General features: G+C 37.6%; 2 protein-coding genes across 3 annotated transcripts in view; both read left to right on the plus strand.

Moving 5' to 3' along the window:
- ttc39a (tetratricopeptide repeat domain 39A) overlaps positions 1-7,562 on the plus strand; it is a 29,470-nt gene extending 21,908 nt beyond the window's left edge. For both annotated transcript variants that reach the window (XM_014026154.1, XM_014026155.1), the window contains 10 exons: positions 571-679; positions 765-832; positions 913-972; positions 1,177-1,338; positions 1,819-1,910; positions 2,722-2,842; positions 4,786-4,897; positions 5,021-5,135; positions 5,300-5,416; positions 5,554-7,562. In XM_014026154.1, the coding sequence (XP_013881608.1) occupies positions 571-679; positions 765-832; positions 913-972; positions 1,177-1,338; positions 1,819-1,910; positions 2,722-2,842; positions 4,786-4,897; positions 5,021-5,135; positions 5,300-5,416; positions 5,554-5,668 (1,071 nt within the window). In that variant the 3' untranslated portion in view covers positions 5,669-7,562. The remainder of the gene's footprint in view (positions 1-570; positions 680-764; positions 833-912; positions 973-1,176; positions 1,339-1,818; positions 1,911-2,721; positions 2,843-4,785; positions 4,898-5,020; positions 5,136-5,299; positions 5,417-5,553) is intronic.
- A 357-nt stretch (positions 7,563-7,919) lies between these two features.
- Positions 7,920-15,485, plus strand: part of rnf11b (ring finger protein 11b) — a 26,219-nt gene continuing 18,653 nt past the window's right edge. The window contains exon 1 of the mRNA XM_014026156.1: positions 7,920-8,480. Coding sequence (XP_013881610.1) covers positions 8,358-8,480 — 123 coding nt within the window. The 5' untranslated portion in view covers positions 7,920-8,357. The remainder of the gene's footprint in view (positions 8,481-15,485) is intronic.

Genomic DNA, 15,485 nt, shown 5'->3' on the forward strand with positions numbered 1-15,485 from the left:
CATTAAATTCCAGTGAAATATATTTATGTTTGTGGTTGTAATGTGACAAAATATGGAAAAGTTCAAGGGGTATGAATACTTTTGCAAACCACTGTATGTGTAAATACTTATACAGTATGTATTCTTTTTTTGTTTGTTTTATGTCTGTTTTGAAATAAAGACTTGATCTATTCTATTATATCCCATCTCTTTTACTGACCTGTTGTCAGTTAAACTAATTCATTACAAAATGCTTTTCTAGCTGTTTTTTATGGCATTACACATTGTGCAACATCTTTGTTTAAATATGTGGCGATAACTCATGTTGTCCACCTAGTTTGTCTGTTAGCAAAATATTTCTGAGAGATCGTATGAGTCAGTATTTCAAATGTTAACACATCCTGTGTGATAGATCCAATTGATCAAAAATAGATTTAAATCAAAAGGGGAGGGCCTACACATAGTTTTTGACATTGTGGTATTTAAATTTAAAACAATATAGAAGGCTCCAGGGACCTCAGCAGTGGGGGGGCTACCACCAGTTAAGGTGTTGAATGTAATTTTTTTCTGCATTTATGTGTTCACATGTAGGACTTTGGTCTTCAGCAGCTTCAGGAAGGCTCTGCAGAAAGCACCTTCAGGTCGTTCCTGTGTAACATGCTGCTGCTCTGCTACCACACGTTCATGAGTTTCATATTAGGTGAGTTGTGATATGAAATGACAGATATACACACATCTGTGAGGAAACATAAAAAACGTCAAAAGCCTTTTATTTTACTTCGCAGGAACTGGAGAAGGAGACGTTGAGGATGCAGAAAAACTTCTGCAGCCTTATCTTAAAAAATACCCTAAGGTTTGTTTTATTTTTACTCAGATGGATTAAAGATCGTAAGTATCGTGTTCCCAACGATAATCTGTTTCGCTTTTCTACAGGGATCTATATTTTTGTTCTTTGCTGGACGAATCGAGGAAATCAAAGGCAACCTGGATGCTGTGAGTTTTTTTACACCTAAAAAATTACTGCTGGTACTTTTTTCTTTTCTTTTTCTTTTTTTTTTTTTTACAGAAAAGGCATGTTTATTGTCATAACTACATGTAAAAATGTGTTAGGACACCTTTCAGGTTTTTGTTGTCCCCGAATGATTTACAAGATTATTTTAGCATAACGTCAACATTAAAACGTGACTTTCGTTGTAGGCTATCAAACTTTTTGAGGAGTGCTGTGAGGCCCAGCAGCAGTGGAGCCAGTTCCATCACATGTGCTACTGGGAGCTGATGTGGTGCTTCACGTACCAGAGGCGCTGGAAGATGGCCTATTTCTATGCAGATCTGCTAAGCAAGGAGAACTCGTGGTCTAAGGTGGGGACACCAAACTGGTCATGGATAGCTTCTGGGAAAAAAAACTAATCTGAATGTATTTGGAATTAGTCAGCTCCATCTTTAAGGGGACATAAACAAAATCTACTTTTTTTAGCTGTGTGTGCAGCACCTCGTTTGGATTTAAAGAGACAGCCTCAAAATGAGTTGATCTGAGCCACACATCAGAAAAGGGGTGAAAGAGGGGCTTGTGGAGTTACAATAAGGAGGAATTCAGACCAAAGCATTGCAGTTTCAGTTTTTACAGACACCAACTGAATGATTTAAATGTGAAAAAGAAGGATTTAAAAACATATATCCCCTTTAAAGGAGTTTAAGATGAGCATTACTAACTAAGCCTCTGACTTCAGACAGATGTTAAGATAAAAAAAGTTCAGAAAATCACTTTTTTATGAAATCCAAGGCAGCCCTTTTTATATGTAAAGGTAGGACGAGTTTGTAAGCAACTTTTTCTCCCCTCAGGCTACTTACGCATACATGAAAGCAGCCTATCTCAGCATGCTGACTGAGGATGATTGTCTAACGTTTGGGGAGACGGCGCAGACTCTGTTCAGGTACGAACTCAGATCTTTAAATTACTCACAACAAAGTGAAAATAAGATAACTCTTGAAATCGACGTGTAAATGTGGCTGAAACCATTTTTGTTATTGTGAATAGCTGAGAAAGTAGAACATGAACGGATTGCCAGAAAGGTAAAAATAAAACTTGTGGTCTCAGATTTAATTAGCTTGTCAGATCTATAGTTTGTTCTCTGCCTTTGTCAGCAACCTCGTATCTGCTAGAGATTCTGAAATGATGTGCAGAAAGCAGGAAATATTCAGGGAGGGAAATTGTCCTACATCATTGCTGCAAAATCCAGCATCTGGAAAGAACCAAAAATAATCTTACTTAGGGGTTAGGATTTAGAAAACAAGTGATTTTGACACATTTAAAAAAACAAATCCACCAACTGAAATGAACAAGTGTATTCTTTAATTATAAAGCGTGCTGGCTTTTACAAAAACAAAACTCATTCATATTGTTAAAGATGGGGATAGGCCAGATTGTGTTGCAAACATTTATAAAATAAAATAAAATATTGAGGATATACTATACAAAAAGGGATGAAACAAAACAAAAATGGTTCTTTTTATGGGGTTGGGTGGGGGAAGGGGTCTGAAAATAGAAAGGGAAAAAATGTATCAAGCTCACTTTACATGCTTTTTATAAAATGGAACGATTTATGCATCTATTTTAATCCACAAAACAGAATTTTTGAGTACTTCTACTGTATTTATAATCATGTTCCTGCAAAAAAACATATTCAGCAAGGTTTTTTTTTACCATGATGCTGCTATTTATATTTATGCTGTGTCATGTTTCAGGCAGGTCCCTGGGCTGAAGCAGAAAATAGCGGGGAAATCTTTACCAACTGAGAAGTTTGCAATTAGAAAAGCACGCCGCTACTTTGCAGAGAAACCAGTTCCTCTTTCTGCTCCTCCACTGGTCAGTACCGGACAGTTCACAGTACTGTACTACAATGTGTCTTATTGTTTATTATAACTAATATGATTCAAATAACAAATATCCATCTTATTCCTATCCTCCGTGATGTCTTGCTTGAATTATGAGCCCAATTTCCAGCACAAACCGGAACATTTGTTTATGTGAGAACGGTACGAGCATACACAGTTTTTCTGAGTGTTGTGGATTTAAAAATGTGGGAACGCCTCCTGACGGAGCTCAAACAGGACAAATAACTACTGCTTCCTGGGAAGGTGGGCGACTTGAAGTGGCCGCGGGTTACATATAGTGGCATTTTTATTTTCAAACTTTATTCATTCCATAAAAACAAGATTAATTCTATGTACACTAAAAAAAAAGAAAATACAAATAAAATTAAATGAAAGGCAGCAGAGAGAAGAAAAATAATCTTATAATATCTGCCCCTTTTTTATCCAGTATAAATTCAAACAATAATATTCAGTTAACTAAACAAAACAAAAATATCTAATCTTTCTAGAACAACAAATTGAATGGCTACATATTAAACTGTTTAATTTTTTTAACAATCTAGCCTTTGTCATTCTCCTAAACATGTACCGGTACATTCTCTTAGCTACTTCACTGACTCTGTTGCTTCTGGTGGTGAAGCGATGAACCACCTGAAAAGCTCTGAGGCACATCAGTACCTGCACAGTAATACAATGATGATGATAATGATAATAAGGCCGGTTGTGTTTTGTTAAAAGAAGTGTGACACAATCTTATTTACCTAAAGCAGACATATTTGAAATATGTGTAAGCCCTGACCTAAGCCCTCTACACAAATAAGGAAAACCTGGTACACTATCACAGCTACAATTTTTAAATTTAAAGTAAGAAAAAAAAAACTACCTCAAGGGTTATTCTTTAACACGTCTGTCATGAAACTACAATATTTTTAGTTTTATGCTGGCATAAACACAGGTTAGGGAAGACGAGTCTGTGATCGGTTCAAGTCCCCGAACCAACCAGCCCCACTTTGGGCCCCTGAGCAAGGCCCTTAACCCCTCAGCTGCTGCCCAGGCGCTGTCGTTGGCAGCCCACTGCTCCACATGTGTTCTCATGTACGATTGGGTAAAATGCAGAGAACTAATTTCCCCTCTGCGGGGACAATAAAGGCTAACAAAACAAATAAACACTTGTTTCATTTTTCTAGCAGAACAAATAATGCTGTTCTCTTCATACACTTCAAACCGTCTGATATTTTCATCACAACTTTTTTCAATTCCTCTGAGGATCCGGCGACTCTGGTGTTTTGTTGTTTCCGAGCCACAAATCTGGATGTGGGTTTTCCTCCATCGGCCGTCTGTAAACGAAGTGAAATGAGCAAACATGCAGCGTTTTGGTGGTCGCTTCAGTTTCTGATGTTTCACGTTCTTCTTGTTTTCTTGTCTGTAAGTAGGTGATGGAAGCTGCTGCATTTCACAGGTCCGTGTTCAAAACACTGTTGTTGTTGCCACTGACTGATTTAGTTTGGTGTGGTCGTTCGTGCAGCAGCAATCAGCACAACAGATTCCTGAACTTCACAGGGCCGTTTATAAACCCTGCTACTGTTGTTAAATGTAAACAAAAACAGTTTATGCTGGTTATTCGAGCACAAAATACTTTCAAATAAGCTGTGGTCTGTGATCCACTACCTTGGTTAGCCAAAGCTTACTGCTACTTCTGGTGTTTCTGACAGGAAGTTATACCCATAATGGTTTCTACAGTAGCTCCTCCAGGAATAAGGTGGATAATAAAAAGCTCTGATGTTCTGGGTAATTTGAGCTTAGTTTCACAGCAGATTACAGAAAATGTGAAATATTTCTTGTTTGAGTTATCTAGAGACAAGTGTTAGCCTACTGCAGCAGGAAATGACTCCTCGCTCACTGTGCCTCATTTGTGTGTGTTTGTTGGGTGTGTAGGAGATGATGTACATCTGGAACGGTTACACGGTAATCGGCAAACACAAAGATCTAACCGAGAGCATGCTGAAAACCCTAGATGAAGCCCAGGCCACACTTGAAAGCAACCCAAGTATGAAAAAGAAATAAAAGCCTATTTACAAAAACAAGTCTCTTTTAAAAACGAGAGAAAGTTGGTTTAATGGTTTATAGATTTTTTTTAAATAACCCATCAAATGCTTTGTTTGGTCTGTAGGGACGGAGTACACCGTCGATGATCAGTGTCTGTTGAGCCTTTTGAAGGGGCTCTGTCTGAAACACCTGGGACACAAAGAAGAAGCTGAACACTACTTTACCCTCATCCTCTGCAAGTAAGCCTCTCTCTGAAACACAGACACACACGGTACTGTAAGCAAAAATAAACCTTTCACATCACCAACCAGAATGTCATTTTCAGTGAAGATATTTAGAGCTAAAACTTGAAGAAATACAGATGTGACATCCTCCTGTTTTGTTCTGTTTTGTTTGTGTGCAGTGAGACTCAGATCAAATATGACCACTATCTGGTTCCTAATGCCCTGCTTGAACACGGTCTGCTGTGTCTGGAACAAGGCAGAAAAAATGATGCTATTAAACTACTAGAAACAGCAAAGTAAGCGTCCAACCAAAAATTGTAATAAAGTTTTTGGAAGTTGTAATTTATCTCTTATTATTACAAAGATTTGTGTTTTAGTAAAAAAATATTATAAAAGTTTTATCTTAAAATCTAAATATGTCTCTTTTTTTCAGGCAAAATTATAAAAACTACTCCATGGAGTCGCGGACACACTTCCGTATACAAGCTGCTTTGCACAAGGCCAAGGGAAGCGAAGAGAACGGCATCAACGTGCCTTCTAGCCCATAATGGGCCAGTAACAGCTTCCTGGTCCTGCAGTCCCACAACACAACACTCAGCCAGGCCAGCTCCACCTGTTGGGGCTGAAGATTTTTTTTTTCCTTTTATCAAGACTTTAAATGAAAATGGAGGCATGTTTTCCCATCATGTGTGCCATTGTTATGGACAGCTGCAGCTCTGTGTGGTCAAATTGCTAAGCTTTCTGGTGGAAAAATATTGCATTTAACTTCACTTCTCCACATGATTTAAAAGAAGAAATGAGTTGATGAATGTCTCGTGTTTATGAGGCAAATGCTTCCAGCAGACTTTGTGTCTTTCAGTGTGGTTATTCACAATGAGGGCATTAGAATAGAGAACCAGGTTCAATTTACTAAATTTAGTATATACTAAATACTAAATCATCAAAGAGCTGAAAAAAATAAAAAATAAAAAAAGACAGAGGCTAACCCCACTAGGCCAACAGCACTGCGTAAACTACTGTCAACAAGGCTCCGCCCCGTTTTGTTTGATGTAAACTAGAGGGTTTAAATAAGGTGACATGCAGTTTTCTGTTGTCACGGGTATATCTCAGATCATGCAGCTCACAGCTGAGTCCAGGACTGAGATCATTGTTTTGTCATGTCACCCACCATAACCAACTTAATGGATCTTAAATCTGAATGTGGAATCTGTTTACGCTACATGATAGGTGTCCATCTGAATCAGTGAGCGTTTCATTGCGTGTGCCATTTCATTTTTCATTTGAGACATACTAAGACAGTGAAAGCTTCAAATTTAACGACGCTGGCAACTCAGACCAACCCGTTTTTAAAGCACCCTGCATTGCTCTTGACGTTTATATACTGTAAACGACCCCTTTTACATGAATTGTCCTGTTTTAAGAGGACAGATGAATGTGTCTTTTAGAAAGGCAGACTCCCTTCTTTTCTCCTCCTGGCCTGTGTGGGACGGGCTCCAGCAGTACTTGAGCTTGGAAAAAAAACAGGCCATTCACAGCGAGCGGCAAAGGAACTGTGTGCTTGTCCTCCTGCTGCATCTTTATTAGGTAAAGAAACTGTCAACCACAGCAACTACTGAGGCTACATCGTTTTTTCAAAATTAACCAACCGTAAACATCCTCTGCTGCTTCGTAATTAGCCACCTATTCCTCGAACTACCAACAGAAGAACTTGAAAACTATAACCACATCCTGTGTTCAATATTTATCTGTGTATGAACAAATATGGCTTCTTATATGACTGGTGAGTGGGTTATAGAAAAAGCTAAGCACCTGATTTTTCCAACGTGAACTCATTTGATGTCTGAAGAATGTTGAAGTAGGAGTCCTGTTGATTTATTTATATCTGATAAACATTTGGGATATAATTTGATTACTTGGAGTCAGTTTCTAAAATTTCTTGGTGAAGGAAGTGTATTAGAATTGTTCTAACTGCAGTCACTCTGGAGTATTTTAATATAATTTCACTTTTTATGTTCTAATAATTGACTAAACGTGTTTCTTTTTTGCCCTCTGGTTTCACACATGCTGTCTACCTGGAAGAAAGTCAAACCAAACATGTTTTGTGTTTACACAATGTATTTTACATTGAGCATGGTTACCTACTAAGCAAAAAAAAAGTTTCCTTTACATGTTTTTTGTTGTAATTTATGATGAAATTATGATGGGCACACAAAAAATGCTATTTTGTGATGTCTTTTTTTTTCTATTTTAAGTGGTGCACCAGTTTTCTCATGTAAAATGTATATGCCCACTGAAGGGGTTTTATTAGTAGAACAAATTTTTTCTTTTAACACTAATTTTCATTGACAAAGTAGGTATTTTTGTTTTGTTAGATGCAGGGCAGTAGATGCCTGAGTAACATACTAAAATTAGCATTGTTTACTCAATAAAAATGCAAATATAGAGCTTAGAATAGAATAGTCTTTGTCATTACACAAGCCTGTACAACGAAATTGAACATAGAAAGACATATAGGACAACAGCATTAAATACAGTACAAATATATACTGAAAATTAACAAATTCTGTTGCCTTGTAATACTTAGAGGAAAAGTCTGTACAGCGAAGAAAACATAATTTAAACAAAACAGCCCATTTAGAGATTAAAGCTCTATGTTTATGTTTTCAATGCTGGATATTATGACCACAAGTCTGATTGGCTGTTAACAACCGTCATCAATGTAAGTGAAAGCCCATTGGTTCGTCGTCTAAGTAGGCGGTGCTTTTCCGGGCTACGTCACCACCTTTTGTCGTTGTTCAGCAGCTGCTTTGAAATTGGAAAGTCCCTGACTTCTAGACGGGCTTCAGACCGGAGAACAGTGAATGGTCTTTTTTTCCCCCTCATTGTAAGCGATATTCTTTGGCTTTGCTGCGTTTGCAGACATATCATTCTACCAAAGCCGTAGTTTAGGAGTTTAAATGAGATGTTCCCTTCCTTCCGAGTGCTAGCTGGCGTTAGTTAGCAAGGCTAGCTTTTTGTGTGGCTAGCTGCTGCTAGCTGAGGGGATGTTTTGTTGTTGTTGAAGTAGGCAGCCCTCCCGTCGTCTGGGAGAGGAGATTCATCAGCTGTGAATGGGATATCTTCCTCTCGACGCTATCCTATCTACGGACATTTTCTGTGACTGAGCTGCTGTGAGTTCCCTCGTTGATCAGGGCGACAGAAGCAGGGGAGCGGAGTTTTGATAAAAAGAGGACGGAGATGGGAAACTGTCTGAAATCTCCGACCTCGGATGATATTTCTTTGCTACACGAATCGCAGTCGGACCGGGCCAGCTATGCAGACGGTGCCGACCCGGATCAGGAGCCACCGCCCCCCTATCAGGTAACTAGTTCAACCAGCTGTTTTAGGAGCAGCTGTCGCGTTTTATTTGTTTTATTTTTACTAAGCTTCATTAAAGTGTATTAGAATTGAACTCTACATGTCTAACTTTTGAAGGTCTAGCCTTGTATTACGACAACATTTTAGGCAACGAAAGAAAACAGGTCAAGAAAATGTTAGACGAAAATATGTGAACTTGGATCAGCTGTTTTTAGATTTAAAGTCGTCTTCCGACAGAAACCCAGCCCAATGATGTCATCCCTTCATGGATTGAATCTAATCCTCTTTCTTATATCCCAAGGTCCTGATGATTGAATTGTTTTAGCACTGATCAGCATGGCGGCAATAGAGTTCATTAAAACACAACTAATCTTGTAGTTATAAGCTGATGAACTAAAGAAGAATATGGGAATTAAACAAAAACAATTATTTTGTAATTATGCGTTTTCTAAAGCTGACTTACCCCAAAATACATAAACAGCCCCTGCTCCTTTGACTTCTCCATGCATCAGCTTTGTCTGGTGTCTTCTTTGTTTCTTGTTATGAGATCATCAATATACACAACAAACCATGTTATGACTAAATATGATGCTTGACCATATTCTGTGTTTTTCTGGGACAAGATGTGGCCTGTAAGTGTTATTTACAGCACTGGGTGAGTGTTTGCTCATTCCTTGGTCAAACCAGGTCTTATCTGTAGGTTTAAGATAAGTCTTTTAAAAACATGGTTGACTGATCTCAGGCAGTGTCAGTACAGGGGGAGCTCTCATGGTAGAAAGATGCATAAGTCTTTAATTTTATGTTCAAAACAGTGTGACAGTCCCTTCCTTTCTGTTTGCAACAGTAATGAAAGCTTACATTTGTCTGTTTTTTTTTTTTTACATTATTAAAGGTTTTAAATGAAATGTATTATTTAACATCTAAATTTAATCAAATAGACTAGATAAGATTTTTAAAGTGAGAGATTATTTCATTAAAATAACTAACTTGAATCACAAAGTTTTGGTTAATAAGTCTTTGACTCTCATTTCTAATGTGAAATATAACTTGTAGGGGTGTAAGAAAATATCGATACACTGAAATATCGCGATATTTCATTTCCCGATACTGTATCGATATTCTAAAGTCCTGTATCGATTTTTTTATTAAGGTTTAAAATGTCAACTTTCCTGCCAGCCGTTCATTTTTATATTGTAGTTCAGCCTCTGACCGCTAGTTGGCAGCAGTGAGCCAGACATTTGGCTCCTCTACCTCTTGAGGTAGAGGCTATTGTTTAGTGTTGGGTGACCATATTGTAAATTAATATTAAAAACTTGCAAAAAAATATGTTTTCAAACTATTTATTGTCAAATTTAGTCTAATAATTGAAAACATGGATGAAATAAGAAATATTAAACAAATAAAATAAAATACATACAAAGCAGAACACAGCTAAATGTATCAAAAGTATGTCTATGTAATATTAGAATTTTCTGAGACAATGAATTTTGGTTTTTCAGTTTTTTTCCCCGTAAGAGGTTTTTATTTAATAGAATTTTTGGACAAAAAAATCGCAATAAATCGCGATATATCGCCTGGCTTATAGTATCGCAATATATCGGGATATATCGTATCGTGACCCCTCTGTCTTGAAATGTATCGTATCGCCAAATTCTTGCCAATACACAGCCCTAATAACTTGTCATAAATTAAAAAATATGTAATAGGTTTATTATAGCTGTTGCTATTTCACCACTGTGGTGGCACTCCTATTTTTTGCTATATTTATAGGTGATATAAATATTATGGTTTATAGATGTTTATTTTTTGAAGAAAATCTTCTAAAATTCTAATCATGAGAAACTCGAGCTCATTTTCACTGAGCATCATGTTTTCCCTCAAAGGGTCAGTTATAATAAACTTGTTTTGTGATTAACTTCAACTTAAAACATGAAACATCACGTTCCTTGTCTAATTGCTACTACTGAGCACTGCTAACAAACTGAGCTCTACGTGGTGTTTCCTGCATAGAAACAGCATTTTAACACATCCTCTTATAAAACTGCAAAATACTACGTGTACGACTGATTAAATGTGAAAAAAACAATTAGTGCTGGGTGTTATACCGTTTTGTACCGAAAACCGTTTTTTATTTTTGTTATGATATGACTTTTCTGAATACCGGTGTAAACAGCCTGAACACGTTCGGAACGTTTCATCGCGGCCGCCAGTGAACTGTTTGCCTGGGGACATGTTTCCTCGCAGCACCGCTAAGCGCATTAGCATGCTAACGTTATTGTTGGAACAACTGGCTGCGGGTGGTGTGTTTCAGCCGCTTATATGGTCTGACGTAAAAAATACCATCCGGTTTTCACCATCGCTGAATAGTAAACAACTCTTCAGTGTCGTGCACGGTTAGATTTAACGTGCTACATTATAATGGAGACGTTATTGGATGGAGACTCTAATGTGCTTCTATTGTGAAAAGGGAAGTAGTTTTGTAATGTAGCGAAGTTAACTGGTGTGCAAAGTGAGTCGTCCTTTTAAGTTTTATTAACACGTAATGATAGACCAGATAATGCTTTTTTTTTCTCAACCCTTCACTATCGGACCTAAATGCGTGATTACTGTCTACAACCAGGCAAAGAAGAAAAGACGTACAAGAGGAGGGAAATAGTGATACAGAGGTACAGTAAAAGAAAAAAGTCAATAAGCAAAGTTTGTACATTTTATTATCAGCTAAGCTGTGAGGAAAAAAATACTGTCAAATACCGTGAAACTGGTGTAATTGTTGAAAATACCGTGATATAAAATTTGGGTCATATCGCCTAGCTCTCTAAACAGTACAAAAATACTATTAAAAGTAAAAGTTTTAATCATTGAGTTGTGGTGAGTAGCTTACCTTCTTGAATTCTGAACCCTTCCACTTTCTGACAGGGAATCCTCACTGGAGGGGAGTTCCAGTTTAAAGTAGTGGGACCCTGTCATTTTGCAGATAAAATAATCCACACGCTTTGTGGAAGCTGTTCTTCAAATAAGGGACATGTAGTTTATGATGAGTGCTGGCTTTAAAGCAGCATATCCTTATTTTAAGATAACAGTACATCTGTGAAGGCTACATAAAATGTATTGGAGGGCCATATTTGCCCCACAGACCTTTAGATTGTCAGATGTGCTCTCTCTGCACATATCTGGTGATATATACAAAATTCAGCAGTAGAGCAGGTAAATGATGCTCATAAGCAACATAAAAAGTTAAACTTTCTTTTCTATATGAACACAAAATAACTTCTCTAAGGTTTTTTTTCTCAGACTGCTTTTGGGGAATTTTTGTAACCAATTGGCTGTGTTGGCAGTGGTTCGTAAGAGAGATGGATGCTTTATCCAATCACCTGCCAAGTATTGATAAAAGTATCTCCCCTTTGCCAGATATTCCCTCTGGGTCCACACATTGGCGTGTATATCATTATCGGCTCAAGTGTCCCTGCCTTCACTTAAGAATAGAAACCAGCAGGACCTGGTGTATTTTTGGGACCAGAGTCTGTGCACCAGGGATGTGGGGCTAAACATCTCAACTTCTCCTGCATACAATCATGGTGTGACACGAATCATAAAATAACAGCTGTTGTTGACCCTGAGCATAACAATCATCCTCCTTAGGTCGTTGTAAAGAACATCAATGATGCAAACATGCTAACTTCCATGATAAACGTTTGGTGTTAATCCGCTCAACTTCTGTCTAATTCAAATGTTTCTTTCATTTGGAGTTGTTCCAAATGCTCAAATAGTCTATTCAATTTGTTACAATCTATTTTCAGACTTTTTTTACTATTTAAATCAAGGTGGGAAGTAGAATAAAAGTAAATCTGTTTTAAAATGATCATAAACTTGTATATTAAATCACAAGTGAAAATTATCAGACCATCAGGCTGGGCCAGTTTATGGAAACTTCAACCCTTTCAGCAAAAGGGCACATAAAGTTTAAATTTAGATTTTTTTGTCTTTTTTTTTACTTGAGGCAATGTGTCAGAGTTTCTCAGTAACACTTTTTTCATCAGTGTCTGTATTTATTATCCAGATTACCACCAGGATGCCGTGTCTGGTGTGTAATTAGGTCAGTTAGCTGTGGTGAGGAGGGATGATGGTGCATTAAGGAACACAGGAGTTGTGCAGTTTTTGAAACCGCTCTGAATCAAGCTCTCTGTTGGGTTGATAAACTTTGCATGTGTTATTCTGGGTATACTGGCAACGTATAAGAGGGTTAACCAACTAGTTAAAATCTACATATAAAAGACTCTTTTAAACCTGCCAGCATTTTTTTTTCTTGGGACCACAGTGATATGAACCAGGAACTCAACACAACTTAGAGTTTGGGTTTGTCCTAACCTAAATGTAGATATCCCTACCATGAAATTTAAAGTAAAGCTAACGTGAGCTTTTCCTGCCCAGACATTTTTTATAGCCCACCATATTTTTTAGTTATTTACAATAGTCTGATGGGGGTCACACTGTGGCTCAGTTGGTAGAGCTGCTGTCTCTCACCAAGAAGGTTGCCTGCTCAAATCCTAGGGACCTTTCTGCTTTGCATGTTCTCTCCATGCATGCGTGGATTTCCTCCAGGCTCTCCGATTTCCTGATGACTTTGTTTAGAAGTTCCACAGCAAATACTGTCACATTATTGTTAAAAAAAGCATAATAGGTTATAAAGAAAACTAAACATGTCAAAAAAAATTTGACCCAAACAGAATATAAACAGGGGTAGACATAACCATTGTTTAGGTTGTCCGAGACAACCTATTTTCATTTTGGACAACCAGATCCTGTCTCCTGGTTGTCTGGTGGACAACCAAGAAAAAAAAGACCTTGATTAAAGTTCTCTGCCATGGGTGTCCATCATTTGTAAACGTGAAAGGGAGAAAAAACTTGGTAAAACCAAACAGAACACTAAACTGTAACTTTTAACAAGGTTGTATGCACAGTAAACTCCTATTTAAGTGAAAATGTTTGACCTGTTTGCAGAAAGAAGTTTATGAATATTGGGTAACCTCTAAATTTTATTAGCAACATCTTTGCTGCTTTACTCCCTGAGCCTTAAGAAGAGAATGAAGTTTTATTCACACAGATCCTGTCAACTTGGCTGACTGAGAACAATTATATACAATAAACTTTGTCTACAGAACAATATACTTGTTAAATAAAAAAATTTTCTTGATTCTTTTGGACAACCAAAATGTTTTGCGGACAACCAGGTTTTGTCAACAGGTTGTCTGCTGGACAACCTGAAAAATATCCTTATGTCTACCCCTGATAAAGATAGCACTGCAGTACAGGGAGAGACTAAATTCAACTTTTCTGCACTCTCAAGTACACAACAAAGTGCATTTAATGGCTAAAAACTTGGTTAGAACCAACATTTAAATGTAGTATTTAATGAGTATTCATTTCACATTGCACAAAAATGTATTGTGCAAAATTAGTTCATTGTTTACCAGTCATGGTGATCAAACACTAAACTTATGCAACCCAAATGGATCTGCTCACAAAACGAGCCACAGTAATAAAGTATTAAACTTCCACTTAAATGATTTGACATAAACATATATAAAATTATAATAATCATTACATGGTAGATTGACTTGCGGTTACCTTCGTACACATGAACATGTGTACTCATTCTCATCAGTCTTATTCTTATTTCTGAGGGGGCTGCAAGCCTTTAGCCATCGTTTGCACTTCTCCAGACTTCATACGGGTTTTGGGAACAGAGGAAAGTATAGTCTGCTTATATAGAGGGCGTGTCACTTGCCTTTCAGTGTTGCTGACAAACCTACAGGCTTGATTTGACAGGTGGCGTCATGTTAGTTCACTATAGGTGTGTGTTGGGATAGGCTTCCCTCCCCATGTGGTTCTGAACAGGCAATTAAATCGGTTGCTAACAAAATAAAAAGCTCGCTTTTGAGCCAGTTTTCTATTCTTTTCTATTCAAGCACAAACAGTATAAACTGAAATTCATCCTGGAAGTTTTATCTGCCTTTTTTTTAAGGTTTCAGCCATTCCTGGTCATCTAGAGTCAGCAGTTAATTAGAAGTAGTTTTGGTGTCTGAGTGTGTTCAGTGTCTGACTACAGTCTGTATTTGTTGTTGTGTTACATAATTTCCAGGCTCGAGGCAAACTAAAATCATAAATCAACAAAGGCGGATTCAGCTGTCGAATCTGTACACAAAAGCCGACTCAAATGGCAGCAACTGTTTTATTGCTGATCATGCTGTAATTTAGACTGATTTATTTTTAGTTTCATTTTTTCGTTCTTCATGCAAATTTATCATATTTTTCACTGGTATTAGTTTGCCTCGTTGCTCACACAAGTACCGTAACCGGTAAATCTCACTCATTCTCACTAACATGTGAGCACGTTAGTGAGAATGAGTGAGATTTACCGGTCATTGCTGTTTTAATTTTGGTAAAGGGTATCAAGAGGGAAAAATAAATTTAGAAATTAGTTTTTTATGTTTAATCTGTTGGTTAAAAGGTATTCCATACTACGCAGTTGATTCTTTAAAAGCATTTTTTTAAATGTTGGTCACAATTAGAAAATGGGGTCACGTTATGATTCTGGGGTTACCTTTAGATTTTTGAAACTACATCACTAACACTATCACTAATTAAGTTTTGCTTCCAATGGATTTTGCAGATGTGTATAGACTTTAGATCGAGGGGAGGGGGTGGGTGTTATTAGCTAAGTGCATGAGATCAGTGGGCTGAGCCAAATACTTCTGATTTAATATCTCCGCATTTCCCCAACCTTACTGGAAGGGTCGGGGTGGGAGGGGAGCACCAACGTTTATAATGCCACCCATTGTCAGTGAAGTGGGGGAGTGAGAGCAGACTTAGACTTTGCCCATGTGTTTCTGCTGAGAATGTGGTGATTTGGGTTTGTAGCAGCTGGCGAGACGGGTGCTGACTCATCACTGGAGGACTGGGAGATCGTGTGTATGTGTGTGTATGTGTGTGTGTGTGTGTGTGTGTGTG

Source organism: Austrofundulus limnaeus, unplaced genomic scaffold, assembly GCF_001266775.1.
Source record: "Austrofundulus limnaeus strain Quisiro unplaced genomic scaffold, Austrofundulus_limnaeus-1.0 Scaffold530, whole genome shotgun sequence".
NCBI lineage: Eukaryota > Metazoa > Chordata > Actinopteri > Cyprinodontiformes > Rivulidae > Austrofundulus > Austrofundulus limnaeus.